The 16650-nt window shown below is 40.5% G+C and overlaps 1 protein-coding gene across 1 annotated transcript; it reads right to left on the bottom strand.

Moving 5' to 3' along the window:
- Positions 1-1006: 1006 nt before the first annotated feature.
- Positions 1007-15624, bottom strand: LOC144208715 (oxysterol-binding protein-related protein 6-like). Its single transcript, XM_077734705.1, has 10 exons — positions 15524-15624; positions 15106-15320; positions 14889-15026; positions 14753-14816; positions 14601-14679; positions 8648-8792; positions 8397-8547; positions 8194-8320; positions 2978-3100; positions 1007-1924 (listed from the first exon to the last, which is right to left on the bottom strand). Exons 2-10 carry the CDS (start codon positions 15265-15267, stop codon positions 1816-1818), a joined length of 1098 nt encoding a protein of 365 aa, XP_077590831.1. The 5' UTR covers positions 15268-15320; positions 15524-15624; the 3' UTR covers positions 1007-1815.
- Between the last annotated feature and the right edge of the window lie 1026 nt (positions 15625-16650).

The following is a 16650-nucleotide window of genomic DNA, read 5'->3' as shown; positions in this document are numbered from 1 at the left end:
CACGTCACCCGATGGGTCCTTAACCAGGGCCATTAGTAGCCTGCAGACCCTAAAACCGCAATATGCAAAAGCGTATACCCGTGCGCGCGTACACCCCCACGCGCATACACCCGCGCGCACGTATACTCACGCACACATATACTCGCACGCACATATACTCGCACGCACATATACTCGCACGCACATACTCAAACACATACATATATGAACATACATAAATATTCATACACACATATAAGTGTCATCAGAGAACTTCTGGATGGGGCAGGTGTTTGTATTATATTTGAAGTCTGATGTGTAGAGGGAGAAGAGGAGTGGGGAAAGCACTGTTCCTTGTGAGGCCCCTACGCTGCAAGCTACCACATCAGACGTACAGTTCTGGAGTCTCACATTTCATGGTCTGTATGTTGATGATCCATGCGGCTAGGTGGTTCCTTACTCCAGCCACCTCCAGTTTCCCTCTCAGAAGGACTGGCTGAATTGTGTTGAACGCACTGGAAAGGTCAAAATACATTATTCTCACCGTGCTTTCCGTGCTCTCCAAGTGTGAAAGAGTAGTGCATCAGGTAGGTGGTAGCATCTTCCACACCAATGCCTGGACGATAGGCAAACTGCAGAGGGTCCAGCTCTGCATTCATCAGGAGGCTGAGGTGGTTGAGGATGATCCTCTCCAATGTCTTGATCAGGTGGGAGGTTAATGCTGTTTGATTCCCTGGGGTTCGCAGTCTTTGGAACTGGGACCACACAGGAAGTTTACCACAAGGTGGGGACCTTCTGCAGACTGAGGCTGAGGTTGAAAATATGCAGAATCACTTTTCCAAGCTGATCTGCACACTCAGTAGCGCGTCCCCCCTCAAAAAGAGGAGGCATTTAATAACTCAAAATCTGATGATCCAATCATCTTAATCCAAGGGAACAAAAATTATGTAAACAATCTATAAGGAATACAGTGTGAATCCTAAAATGGAGTAAAAGTTTGTTCACAGATTAAAATTTAAGACAGGAATACTATTTCAAACTTTTTATTACAATTAAAAAAAATGTGACTGGAGTTGAACCGTAATACAAGCTATGACTCAAATGTCATTTAAAGATATTTATCAAGTGAAAATCCAAGATTACATTGTAATTGTTTCCCCTCAAAAATCATTACAGATTTTAGTCTTTCACCTGAGTGAGAACAGCAAATCATTGTGCAACACAACTACATAGAACGGTTGTGTCCATGTTATATGATATACACCTAGTAAGCAACAACTCCAGAGGGAACCACTGGCAAAAAAAAGGACAACCGCTGCCCGTGTCTTAAAATTTCCCACACTTAGCCCACCTACAAATGACAGAAATACAATTATGGCATTTAAAAGTTGATTACACAAAAGATGTTATAAAATTAAATACCAATACTTTTGGTATGATATCTTAGAACAAAAAATGATAGAAAATGCATTTATTGATAGAACATTCACCCATGATTCATTCATATTTTGCCTCTTCAAATAAGTAGTATGAATGGGCAACTTAAATCATGGGAATTTTAGTGCTCTAATGCTTATTGAAAGAGGTAGGCAACATGGTAGGGGTTAAAACATCAGACTTCAGTAAAACGGTCGTCATTTGTTCTGCAAATGCCACTTCACCCCTAGAGTCGAAATACAAAACAAATGGAACAAAAGGAGGTTCACGTATGCGTCCATATTTCCTAAAGTGGATTATCCTGACATTAGCAGCAATTTATAGAATATTTCTGTGCGCCCTCGGTGTGAAACAATTGTGAGTACCTTTCAATGTATCTAAATGAAACAAACAGTTATTCTACCAAAGGTCTAAATTTTCAGAATGGGCAAATCCTGGGTTTTTACGGAGATTCCAGTAGTTTCCTTTGTACAGCCACATCTCTTGGTGAGCCTCATCCACTTCTTTTCTAAGAGTGAAAAATAAAACGAAATACATTGGTATGCAGGAATAAAATAAGCAGTATACCGTATTTACTCGCATATAAGCCGCATCCATAAAATTGCCTTAAAATTGTTGAATTTTACCCTAATCCACAATTTTCACCTCAATATTAATGGTTTTAATAGGAAGTACAAATGTGTTACTTTGAAGGTAAAATCTTAAGAAACATCATTACACATGGTATTTCTGGGATCCTGTATGAATCTAAAGCACATTAGGGTCAATATCATAAGTTAATATACCAGTCTTTGTAAATGCAAATTATCAAATCATTGAATTTGAAAAAATGAAATAAGTCTGCTTCTAATGTCAAAACATCTCAATTCTATCTCGGGTTCATATTACTGCAATAGCTGTCATTTTCAAAAAACAAATAAAATAAAACAAATAAAGAAAAGTGGTAGTTTGTTTTATTTCAAAATTAAGGCTACTCGCGTCAGGCGAGTCAGAGCATGTTTATCTAGCTAAGCCGGCAACGCCCCAAGTAAGATGGCGGCGCCCCACCCTAGGTAAGATGGCCACGCCCTGAGCAATCAGTGATAGGCACTAGTGAGTCTTTTTATTTTTTTTAAATTTCATTCATAGATGCCAAAGTAAATGTTGTTTAATGTTTTACTGCTTTATATTTTCTGTATTTTGAAATAAATTACTATATCGGCCGGATTGTCAACTTGCAGTTTTGTGAATGTTGACTTTTGAAGTGCATATAAGCTGTAGCTTCGATTCAATCATTTTTTGTCCGACAAAAGCGGCATATATTAGAGCGATTATGATTAAAATCTTTATAAATGGATGGAATACATCAAACAAAAAAGCAAAACATTGAAAGAGCCAAATCACATGCAGGAATGATTAAAAGACAATGAATACAATTGAGTTTTGAAACATAAAAATGTAATGACACTCATGCTAGATAGAAACAACACCAACATTTAATGCACCATAAAAATCTAAAATCATGAACAAAGAGTGATTTAAGCTGTTGAAAAGCAGCATTGGATGGATTAAAATGTCTCACCTGAAGAACCTAGGGTTGTGCTCTTTCCCTTGCTTGGCCATTGCTTTTCTTCTTTCTCTTTGTTTCTCTTCCACCTCATCCTTCTTTTGATCTGCCTCTGCTACCTTTCCGTCCTCTAAAAGCCTGACAGTTGAATCATAAGGTATGATGAAATTAGGGTGTTTGTTACAACAGGCTTACACAAAAGTTATATATATTACAGAGCTGCCAACCTCTGTCGACTCCATTACAGGAGTACCATTTTCCCATTCCCGGAGTTTTTCCCTTAAAGAATGTGATTCACGCAAAATCGATATATATATATTTTTTTTAAAAACAGTATATTTGTTGTATTTATTTAATTTATTAATTATGTTTTACATTAATTGAAATATTAATGCAAACTATTGAAAAAGTATAGCATAATGAAAAAGTGTTTAGTCTTTGGGTCCTTCTACGTGCAGTTTACAGCCAGTAATTCTACCATGTGTCACACTGAGGTAGCTTATGCATGTTGTGCAATGTGCATATGTCGGTCCTTTTGGAGACGGCTTCAACATGGGACATTTCGTCGAATACAAACCAATAAACTTCTGCGATTGTCTGTAATTTTTATAAAAAGTTTCATCCAAATTGCCATCCATTTTGTGCTAAACGACTGGGCATATTGATTAAACTCATCAATCCTGTGTACGCCTACTTTTTTTAGAACAACCCCAGAAAAGATTTTGTTCAAAACCAAAGACTGGTTTAGCCAGCCCTAATAATACCCTAATACCGTGTTTTCACACCTATAGGGTGCATTTAAATCTATTTTTTTTCCAAATTGGTCGGCCGCCTAAACTGTCAGTGCGCCTATTGCATGCACTAAATTAAACATTCAGAAGATGTCGCTGTATGATGTTGACTGCTTGATTGTCTGGGTGTATCTTATGCACACGTGCTTTCATTTTTAAACAGAGGAAATGTGGATGTTCGACATGTCCGGCATTTGAACTCCGAGCTTGCCATCATTCCGGCAGGGTTGACGAAGGAACTACAATCGCTGGCTGGACATTGCCATAAACAGAACATTCAAAAACAAATTGTGAACGGCTTAGTAGCAATGGATGTCCGATGGTATAACTGGTTAAACAAAGACCGGCAAGTCGGGCGAGTTACGGGACAACGTCAATGGATTGTGGATGACTGGGCTGCATTGTCGATCAGCCCTGTTGTTCACGGTTTCATCAAAGCTGGCATCAAGATCCCGGAATACCCTAGCGACAACTCTGACAGAAGGATCATAGCATCAACTCGCCCACTTGGCCGAATTCTTTATATGAGATGCAGAAGATGAGGAGTTTGACGGTTTTGTAGATGTTTAACTGTTTTAACTTCTACTAACATGTATACCTCAATAAAGCACCATTATACTTAGCTTTGCTCATGCTGCCTTTAAAAAAAAAAAACATGACATACACTAGACTAGTGTCATGCTATCAGCCCAATCGGCCGAGGCACCTTTTGTATTGAAAATACACCCACAACTGAGACTGCACCCTTTCAGGCTGTGCGTTCTCTAGGTGTGAAAATATGGCTCGTACCTGATGAAAAAAAACAAAAATGAAAATGTTAAAGCGATAGAGGCTACCTATGCAATCAATTCTGAATTGATTGCCATGCAGAAGAAGCAAAAGACGAATGATTTGTCAAAACTTGTAACCCGGATGATTCACAGTGCATTCGTGCTACATAATTCATCCGCTTTGCTGTGCAGTTGAATCAGACATGGAAGTAAAATGCGGAAGCCGTAGCAATGGTGTGTATTTCGAGGTATTTAAATTGGAAATTTGGTACTTTTCTCAAAATGGTTGCTTCAAAAGAAATTTAAGTGACACTTTTTTCCCCTTGGAGTTCAGGGAGGTTGACCGGAGTCCCGGAGTTTGCGTTGCTTGTCCAGGTAAACTCCGGAAATTCGGGAGAAGTTGGCAGCTGTGATATTATGTTGTTTCTTCTTTTCATGCTCGGTGTTCTTCCAATATTATGTAACAAGCAAGTATAATATGCAAAGTCCCGGAGTTTGCGTTGCTTGTCCAGGTAAACTCCGGAAATTCGGGAGAAGTTGGCAGCTGTGATATTATGTTGTTTCTTCTTTTCATGCTCGGTGTTCTTCCAATATTATGTAACAAGCAAGTATAATATGCAAACTTCCTAATATCCCCAAAAAATTAAATGTCCATTTTTTCCCAACAGGCTTACAAAAGCTCAATGTTGTCCCAAGTGTTCTGTGCATCCACGGTTTCTTATTTTAAGCAACTTCATCGCCTGTAATGTCTGATGATTTAGTCTATTTGTTGGTAAGACTAATCTGAGACAAATGGAAGTAAAAGAAAAGGGTTGCTACTATATTTGTTCAGCGTATTTAATGACTAATGCATTAGTTCAGTTTCTTTACCACTTATTCTCATAAGTGTCACAGAGGGTGCTGAACCCTATCCCAGCTAACTACAGGCCCACACTCGTACTCATGGGCAATTTAGTGTGTTCAACCAGCCTACCCCTGCATGTTTTGGGATGTGAGAGAAAATCGGAGTTGCCGGAGAAAACCCACGCAACACCAGGGATAATGTGCAAACTTCACACAGTGAGGATCAACCTGGGACTAAACCCTCGACCCTGGAACTATGAAGCTGGCTCGCTAAACACTCGGGTGCCTAATTACTAATACATTGAAAGCCAATTCAAAATAAGTGAAACAACTTTTAAAAAAAAACATTGTTCCGGGATATAAATGCCTAAACAGGAGATAACAACGTTAAAATTAGCTGCAGAAGGAGTGGGCAAACCCCGGTTCTCAAGAACTGTTGAGGGTCCTGTTTTTTTTCCACCCGACCCACGACACAGTTATACTAATGAGGTTTCTGTAGAAACAACAAGCACCTGACTGCAATCCTCTTATTGCTCCTGTAGGACACAAGATAGGTGAAGTGTCCTGTTGATGAATTACAACAAAAACCCACACCCACTATGGCCCGTTGTGGAGTAGTTCGCCGACTTCTGGTGAAGGGCAAGAAAAGCTTTTTGTGATTTTTGATTTTAGGTAGATAAAATTATTTGGCAATGAATCTTGAACCTGCACTAGGCAAGGTGATGATGCTGTAACATTGTATTAATTTTGTTAGTGCTATTCGAATGGGATTGATGAAGACAAGTACATGCACATTTCTAATCATTGATGATAGGAGACTTGCACTGGAGAACATGTTCTTATTACATCTTCAATAAATTCACAAGTTTAACATTTGTCATATCTAAACTAATTTTCTTATACTCATTAGGCTCATTGGGTTAGCCAATGCCACCTGTCTGTCGGCGAGAGGCGGGGACACCCTGAATTGGTGGCCAGCAGATTGCAGGGCACGGTAGACGGACAACCATGCACACTCACATCCTTCCATTCCTAAGGGCAATTTAGAGTGTCCAATCAACCCTCCATGCATGTTTTCGGAATGTGGGAGGAAACTGGAGTACCCAGATGAAGCCCATGCAGGCCCGGGAAAAAAATGCAAACTCCACACAGGTGCACAGACCTGGATTAACCACTCGCTTCACCGGGCCGCCATTAGTCAAAAATATGACATTTCTCTAACATTCAAAGTAGACCTTTCAATTGAAATCAGAAAAAGTTAGATGGATAGAAAAATAGGACTCTTTGTCTAGTCCCACTCATTAGGTCCACGCTTCATATTAGTGTAGAGGTGGCACAGAGAATGTGTTATTTATCATTACATATTTGCTTCCACATAACTCACTAATTAACGCCCCTTCTAAAAAAAATCAAGTTATACAGTATTATCTTGACATACGAGTGCCCGGCATACAGTGGCACATTGAGATACCAGCCCAAATCGTTCCGGGACTGAGCTCATATGTCGAGGAGGAGTCTTTTTGCACGGCAACGCACTCGTAACAAACAAATTTAAATGAACTTGGATTACGATGCAGACACACAAAAATAAGATTAATCTAAATTACACTTAACTTAATTCTAATTTTGTTTGAAATTCTAATACCTTTTATTCTCCCAGCTTGGCTCTATTTGCCCCACCTCCACCCTGACTTTCAGATAATATTGATCCAGGGTTGTTTGTGTTTGTCTTCCCTTTAAAATATTCCAAAAATGATCCAGACAAATGTCCTCACAATAGGATAACACACGACCACTTGCCCGGGAAGTAGTAGTACTGTCGTATTAGCTCTGCCATTCACACTGACTAACGGGGAAAAACAAAATAAAATTCAACTCTCTGCTTAGTGTTGGTAGAGACATTACACGAGGGAGTTACTACCAGAAAGACAGTGCCCATGATCTTCTTATGAGCAGCCTGGTGCGTCCGCTGTATACAGAGAGGCTGCTTATGAGCACATCATCTCGCCGGAACTCCCTCGTTTAAATGTTTCTATGCGCACTGGGCGGAGCGTTGCATTTTCTCTGTGTTTTTTCGCCGTTACGCAGTGCAGATTGGTGTGGCGGAGTAGACTACTTGCCGTTGGCAAGTGATCGTGCGTTATTCCATTGTGAGTACATTTGCATGCATAATTTTCAGCATATTTTGATGGGAAGACAACAGCAAACAACCCTCGATAGATAGCTCAGGTCCTTTTAAAAACTGCAGCTGAAAGTCTGGGTGGAGGCAGGGCAAATAGAGCCAAACCATGAAAAGGTAGAAACATTTAAAAGAAAATTAAAATTAATTTTAGAGTATAGTTAGATTAACTATTTTTGAGTGTGCCTGCATCGTAATCCAAGTTCATTTAAATTTGTTTGTTATGTTACGAGTGCGTTGCTGTGCAAAAAGTGTTTCTCCCCTCTGCAAAACCCGCCAAATTTTAGTACTATTAAACATCATAACACTAGTTATTTGTTACTCTGTCAATAGAAGGCGTTTCGAACGAATTAATTAGTTTTTAGTCCATTTAGCGACATACGAGCTCAGTCCTGGAATGCATTAAGCTCGTATCTCAAGGCACCACTATATTAGATTTAAAAGCACGCTACGTGCATTACATTACTAGTAAAGGGCTTAGATACCTCCGTTAGTCTTGATCTCGAAAATATACATTGAAAATCTTGGCTTTATTTTTGGATCTTGAAAACAAGTGAAAATCATGGATTTATTTGTGTAAATAATCGAAGGATAAATCCATCACCATAGCTGGCTGGCAGTACTAGCTCAGGCAACTAATTACTATACCTCTGGTCTGGTCTAAAACGCGTGTCTGTTGGCGGAAGGACAGCTTTAAGTTCAGGTGTAAGTTCATTTAGCTCTCTGGCATAGCGCGAGAATCCATAATACTGGAAGTGATCATCAGGTTGCACATCTGAAAGAAATTGAAAACAAGATATCAGAGAAGTTCACAATAGAATGCCTTCATCTTCACATGGATTGGACAGTACTTGGCTTCCAAATGCACTTTGGGGTGGGCAGTGTGTCACAGAAGATGCCTTCGTGCCAGAACCCTCCAAAATGATGGACAACCTCTCCAGCCCGATCTAAAACAACACCCTGAACCTCATTTTTACTGCTGTCAGAGCTCCAATACCGAGACTGTAAACAGAAAGAAAAGTGTCATACTGTTTGTTTATTTCGGTGTGCGTGAAATGGAGGCAAATATATAAAACTGACAGTTTGGCATTAATTTCCTGACCTTGACGAAGGTTATCTTGCAGGTGCAGATATCACTGTTTTTGTTCTTGATGAGAACCTCACCATAGTGCTCCAACCAGCGTTGCTGACTCAGCACATTGTGAATGCAAGTAACTGCCTTGTTCCATTCATAGTGATCACCATACCTATGTACAAGTGCTTTGGTTAAATAATGAACATGGCAATCTATTCTGATAAGTTACCTTAATATATTATCAATTAGTAAAAAAATACATAAAATAACAGCAAAAAGGAGTGTGTATTGCTGGAAAGTTTTAAGTGCAGCATAGCACTTGCATGTTGATTAATAACAGGTTTGCCTAGCTTGTCTTTCCTCTTTCTAATAATATAACCCCCTGAACAGTATATGATGTATTGTGGAATATCGAGCTGCCCGTTAGTCTAGATGACACCTAGCGTGGCAGATAGCAATACGTGTTCATGAGCCAGGGTCAGCTGGCCTTAAAGATATCAGATATTATTGAAACGATGACGAAGGGGGACAGATGTCCCTCACGTTGTCACTATTCTGTGCTCAGACGTCAGACGTGATTGCGAAGGACAGCGTTTGCCCTTCACTGTACTATGCTCTAGTTACAGCTACAGCTGTGTTGAGATTTTAAGTCAATAGAAAATATTTTTGTCAGCGAAAAGAAAATATTTTTGTAAGTGCATAGTAAATATTTTATTAAAATGGCCACCATAGTAATAATTTGGTATCCATAAATTTAAACGTTAGAACCTCGAGGCGGACTGGTTTTCAACAAATTTTCAATACTGGATCAGGGTTGCAATTTCGCCATTCTTTTGTCTTGCTCAGGTTATTACCACACATGCATCATAGTCATGCACTAATGAATTTACACATTCACCTGGACTCACCGAAGATGTCTTCAACTCTTTTAGCTAGGGTCAGCCTTGGGGTACCCAGGTGCCGAGCCGAAGTCCAGCCCATTAAAAGGGTCTTAGCTGCCGTGGCCAGTCTTTCCAGATATCGGCTCAGCCGCTGGGTGCCTGGCATATAACAAAAACAACAATACTAATAACAATAGTAAGAATTGATGATGGTCTGGGATACTATTATAAATGAGAATTAATCATTATATGTATATATTAATGTGCTTGCAACGGACAAACGCTCAGTATATGTTATGTTATGAAGGACATTTCCCCCTGCAGCTGGCGCCTAGGACGTTTAATTGTTTTGCCCTATTTCGAGGACTGATTACTGGAAGATATGACAGACCTTTACCCCAGATACAAGTTTGTGATGCAGACCTAAAGGACACTTACGCAATTGCTGATTCAGTGTGATCGCTATCAACCACCCTCGTGACACTCGTTTTCGCTTGATTATGGAATAGATTTGCCAAATGAAGGCTTGTTTGTGTAATTTCCAGTGGAGTTGTTTTTGAGTTCCGACCTTAATTGTTAATGAATACCTGATATGCGATGATTGTTGCCGTTGTTGTTTTTGCTTAAGCAATTGTATTAATCAATAACCTTGTAATTGTTTTGATTTGAGGCCTTAAATGGGCAGGAGAAAATGCCGCTCGCCAGATATTCATTTGTGACGATGACGATGTCAGAATGAACTCTCCTTGCAAGATTATCATCAGAGATGCCAAATTAATTTGTCCTTAATTAATCAGATGTCTCCTTGTATTATTTTATAATAATATTAAAGTATAATTATTGATGAACCTAACATTTTTGTTCTTACGAGCCTTGGAGGTCAACACACCGGAGCGAGAACCCGGGCGCTGCTGGTCGACGTCTGGAGATAGGACCGTGGCCACGGCATTTAAAACCCTTTGGTTTGGTTCCCCTTGGGGATGACGTGACAGATTGGTACAAAAACAAAAACAAATTGGGACCACAGCTTGCCTAGCTTGAGACATGGGAAGTCCCATGTCTCCACAGGGGGGATTGTAGCCTTGCTACAACGGCACTACAAAGCTTATGGTTTAAATCTATATGCATAGCATGTTTGATTTATGCTAGGCATAACATCAATGGGGCTGTACGGGTAAAGCGCGGGCAATAATCAAAAGCTACATATCCATTTCAAAAGACACATATGGATTTTATTGAATTAAGTAAGATATCATTCCACAATATGGAATGCCAGAAACTATCAATAGTGATAATGGCACCCATCCTCGAGAACATCCGAAGACCTCCGGGATCTCCGTGGATATCCAGCCCACCCAAAGTACGCCGTAGACGGACGGCGAAGAGAAAGGAAGCAAAAGTGCGGATGCCGGGCGGGCCATGCGGCTAAGCCACGACAAAAACCACTCCGAGCCCCGCTTCATAGTATCTTTTTGACAAACGCCCGATTCATTACCCACAATTTTTGGCGTGGATCTGCCTTCTACAGGCTGACTGAGGGAGGGTTAGTAAGAAGACAGTGAGAGGTAAGTGATCCGTTTTATTCTTGTTGGCATCGGTGAGGAAACATGCAGTCGCCGGATTGATGGCGCTCAAGAGGTGATGCGATGTTTTCATCGTGGCGGCGTGCTAACAAGTCTGAATATGTCATTTAATGGGTCTTGCCTGGGATGGCGAACTTGTGGAGAAGCACTATTCAGTTTGGTCATACGCAGCTGGGTATGATGACTATTAGGCTTTTTGTCAAGTCAATGATGACGACAATGCCTATGTCTGATATAAATTTTGTTAATAAAATAATTGAAGAAATTGGCACTAGGTTTCATATTTTGTTGCGAAATTATAGCGCCTACCATCCACAATTGGCGGGCCTTATATTAAGTCCTTTTTGGTAGACCTTACAAATTGCTATTATTCACTACATAATGAGAATTGGATGATGAGGCAAATCTAGTAGACTACGTGAGGAAATCTTGAGAAAAAAAACGCACCAAATTTAAGCTATCAGAGGGAGATTTTGCTTCTCAACAGGAAATGGACGGAGTGACGGTGATTCCTGGAGACTAGGTGCTGATACGCAGCATAAAAAAAGAAACATTGAAGCAACGCGAAGTGGGAGGATCCATGTCAAGTGTTGCTAACCACGCCAACAGCTATCAAAGTAGCTGAAAGGGGGACACGGATGCACCTTTCCCACATTAGGAATGTTGTCTAAATTGAAACGTTTCAAGAGGAAAACTCCCTAAACAAAGACAAAAAGTTATGTTGAAAACAATTATTGCTTTTGGGGCAATGAGATTAATGATGATTGTTATTCTATTCCTCTCCACAGTAGGGTGGTTTTCTCCTGTGGGAGGGAAAGGCGGAGGCGTTTCAATTGAGGATACACCTTCTTACAGGAGGGTAAAGCGAGCAACATTTACATTTGCTTAATATTACCTACTAAATCAAATTTCCAGCCATGCATTCGAGATTGAAAATATATATTTGGGCTCGGCAACGTCCCTGTTGCCATACAAGGGATCAATCTATGGTGGCAAATGTGTGGTACATAACAGCCGAAAAATGAAGATTGGGAAAGCATTGTTGCAGAAATTGGTCAAGATTGGAAACCTTGGACTGACATATTAACATGTGAAATTTATTTCTGAAACGGGGATTTACCAAACGGGGGATAATTGGGTGCTGTTAATGGAGTGTAAAGAAGAGGGGCAAGCACTATGTGGAGCTACTTTTGTAAAAGGGTGGTCTCAATTGAAACATTGAGGGGACGGGTAAAATAAACTTTCTGACTTAATAAGATACGGGAAACACCAATATTGATTGGAAAGATTATTGCTCAGCAAGCTATACCATTAAACTATAGGGAACTCTTTTATATTTTGGGTTTGACGTCTCCATATGCGAAAGGGTTTCAATTGAGACTAAACCATTTTACAAAGGATTAGAACAAACTACCAGACAAGGGAAAATACGATATATTTTGGATATAACAACTCAATCCGTTCTTTGGGAAGTGTTTTTACAAATAAAAATGTGTCCTACCTGTACAGAAAAATATTGAAACAGTGTCTATCCTGTTACGCAGTAAATGGGAAATCAATTTTTCTACTGTTTAATCATTTTACCTGCTTAAACCTTACAGGGCATGGTCTGAAGCTGGGGGCGATAAATGAGACGTGGTGTGTCGGCGTTCTAAAACAAACTCCACCCCTGATACCACGTTCTGACCTATGGTGGTGGTGTGGTGGAGATAAATTATTCGATTCCTGCCGAAATGCGGCAGGACTAGGTGCTTTGGTCTCACTGCTCTTATCGGTGTCTGTTTTTCCATCTACAGTGAAGGACATACAATTGGCTGCTCAGAAATTTGGTGTGGTGAAGGGCCCCTCCCGACATCATTGAGCGGCATGGAGGGAATGAGATCCAACATACATTGATGCGATTGGCATCCCCCGGGGCGTCCCAGATGAGTATAAGCTGGCTAATCAGATCGCAGCAGGATGGGAGTCCCAAAACAAAAATGTGGATGGGATAAATTACCTGCAATACAATGTCCAAAAACTTGGAAATTATACTGAACGGGGAGGATTCGTGGCCATAAAGGAGCGACGGGCAGCTACCAGTCTGATGGCGTTCCAGGATCGCATAGCGGTGGAGATGCTCCATACGGAGAGGGGGTGTGTGTGCAAAATGTTTGGAGAACAATGTTGCACCTTCATACCGGACAACACGTCCCCCGGTGGGTCCCTAACCAGGGCAATTAGTGGCCTGCAGACCCAAAAATCGGAATATGAAAAAGTATTCTGGAGTAGAATTGTCCGCTTCGACAGACTGGTGGGATAAGACCTTTGGAAAATGTAAGGATTTGGCCATATCTGTTGTGTTTTCTGTAGCCATATTTGCTACTACCTTGACATTGTATGGGTGTTGTTTTATCCCCTGTCTGGTCTACATTAACCGCAATACTCGAGGAATTACTATATAGTGTCCATGTATTATTTAAAAACAGGTACTCTGTCTGTTGGTGGTATAAAGTCAGTAATACTAACCAATCAAATGTTCACTCATGGCAAAAAAACAAAAGGTGGACACTAAATCCCATAGTTCAAAGAAGTTATGGTCAAACAGGAGACTTGGGAATTACGTGAAGATGCTTTTCCTTGACTATAGTTCAGCCTTTAACACATTCTGACTGACCAACTCTCCCACATAGGACTATCTTATTCCATCTGCTGATAAAGAACTTCTTAACCAACCCACCACAAACTGTTAGTCTTGGTCCCCAGATCTCGCTCTCCATTAAACTGAGCATTGGCTCCCCTCAGGGCTGTGTACCGAGTCCTCTTCTGTACTCCCTGTACACATATGACTGTAAGCCAACCCACCTGTCTAACTCCATCATTAAATTTGCTGATGACACCACTGTGGTCGGACTCATCTCAGGAGGGGATGAGTCGGCCTACAGAGATGAGGTCAAAAACTGTCGTTGCGGTGCTCGATGAACAATCTCACACTGAACACCCGAAAACTAAAGAAATAATCCTGGACTTTCACAAACACAGCACAGATCTGGCCCCACTCCTCATAAATGAAGTCTGTGTAGACAGGGTCCAGTCCTTTAAATTCCTGGGGGTCCACGACACGGATAAGCTCTCATGGTCCACAAACATCAAGGCAGTGGTGAAGAAGACTCAGAAATGACTCCATTTCCTCAGGGTACTTAGGAGGAACAACTTGGATACCAAGGGTTGATGCGATGTATCCATCACAGCAGAATGCCAACGAGTCTGAAATTATCACTTATTTGGGTCTTTGCCGGTAAAACACACCTTATGGAGAAGCACTATCATTTTCGTCATTTGCGGCTGGGTATGATGACAATTAGGCTTTTGTCAAGTCAATGATAATAATAATAACCAGACAGGCCCTGTCGTCATCATCAACAACAAAAAAAGAGCAGTGGTTGGGTGTGTGTCTGCGCGCATGCGTGTATATACTCATATACATTTCCACACACACAGGTAAACATATGTACATGTATTTCTTCGTGATTTTACCTTGGTAAGATAACATTGACAGGTCCACTTGAGATAATCTCTACTGACTTGCCCCAAAACTTGTTCTTCCATCTTTGATCTGGTTACAAATACCAAGACACAACATACTGTTAGAACCAAGAGATAAAGGGGAATTTATGATGTTTCACTACCTTGCCAGAAAGTGAAGTTTGACGACTCTGCATGGCACGCACAGATGGGTGGATGATGACTAACCTGAAGATATTTGAAAATGAAATAGGTTCTGAAATAATTCATCAATAACACTAATCAACAAAAGAAACATACCTGTTCGCTGATATAGCGGAAGCCTCTGTCTTCTCTAAAATTCTCATATGTTTCTCCCAGAACAGGATTAAACGGTTTGTTGCGAAATCTCCACGATGCCCACGCATATCCAGAAATAGAGAATGTGGCAACATATACCTGGTAATCCAGGTAACAGACACTTCTAATCTGGAGCAAATAATTTATATACATGCAGATTTATTTATTACAGACTCACCATTCTCTCATACGGGTCATCAATATGATTAGCAATATCAAGCAGCTCAGAGTACTCCAGCTCTTCTGACACTCTTTGTAGCAAAGACAAAGGTTCATTGAGGGCAACAGGCATAGAGACCCTTGAAAGATCTTTGCCAATGTTGTTGTACAGGATGCTCATTATGCCAATATGACTGTTGTCTGTCCCTGGAGCAGGCAAGCGAGTGCGACGACCTGATCACAGTAATGCTGAATTATTATTATTTTTTTTCAGTTTTTGCACCAACATTGAACACAAAGTTTTGGTAGTAAAACAACCAGAGGAATGCACTTGTGACAGCAAAAAAGTAAACCGACAACAAAAAATAATGCCAATGTTTACACCTGAAAATACTCAATATTTAGGAACAACAGGCTAAATTAAACAATTGACATACCCGTGTCAGACAATGCAGTGGGTTCATTAGTTACATTCTTAAGGCTGGCTCGGTATTTGAGGGTGGCACTGGCTGAAAAAGACAGAAGTAAATACAGTCATACCTTTACTTACAAATGCCTCGAGGTGCAACATTTTTAGGTTACAAAAGCTTTTTATATGCAAATAAGTGCCTCGAGATAAGAAAAATATTTAAGTTACGAAAACCCTCAAAAAGTACATGCATTCCTTATCCGTAATTTTATTTTGAAAATATTGTCACAGATGCATTTATTCACACTTTAGAAGCTCACTCCACCATATTCTGGGGTCTCATTGCCTGACTACAACAAGCATTCATTTTCTTTAACCTATTGTCTGCTTAAACGTATTTATGCTTGGGGAAGCTGTGGCCCAGTGCCTCAACCTGAACCGCAACCTTTGGTGGACGAAATTGTGTCGCGGGGGCAGGCAGTGGGCCATGTGGTCAGTAATAAGGACGTTGATGAGTTAGTTGGTTGATGTGCACCAAAACAGAGATTTAATAAATGGAACGCTAGGCAATACACCCAGGAATTAAACGAGAAGGCAGCCGAAGGGGTAAGCAGCCACCATTGCAACACCACAAATCAGAAAAAAAAAATGGGGAGAAACAAACTTTCCGACTTGGAATGAAAACATCCTGAAAATATTTTCACGAGTCAGACCCACTTTAAAGAGGTTTGTCTTGTGCATTTTAGAAAAATGAAAAGTCGTCAAAGGCAATCGCCTTTGTATAGTTTTTTTTTCTTTCAAAATGGTCGTGAACCAGCACTGCAGAATAGGTAAGAACCGGTAGTGGGTGTAAAATTACATTACAAAGAAAGCACAAGGACGATGACTGCACAACATACCATATAAACCAGTGCTTCTCAAATAGTGGGGCGCGCCCCCCTGGGGGGGCGTGGTGCGATACCTGGGGGGGGGGCGCATGTAACCCTGGGGAACAGGATTTTATTTGGCTGTACTAGTATAAAGTGTAATTGCGCATCCACTACAGTAGCTGGCAGTGGCGCTCTCATTTATTTTTTATTTCAGGCATTGATGCACTTAAAATCTTTTCTGTTGCAGACTTAAAACAAGATTTAATAAAGTTATTCTTTGTAAATT

This window comes from Stigmatopora nigra, chromosome 15 (genome assembly GCF_051989575.1).
Source record: "Stigmatopora nigra isolate UIUO_SnigA chromosome 15, RoL_Snig_1.1, whole genome shotgun sequence".
Lineage (NCBI taxonomy): Eukaryota > Metazoa > Chordata > Actinopteri > Syngnathiformes > Syngnathidae > Stigmatopora > Stigmatopora nigra.
The sequence above is the reverse complement of the archived record's forward strand: the minus strand, read 5'-3'. Positions and strand labels throughout refer to the sequence as shown.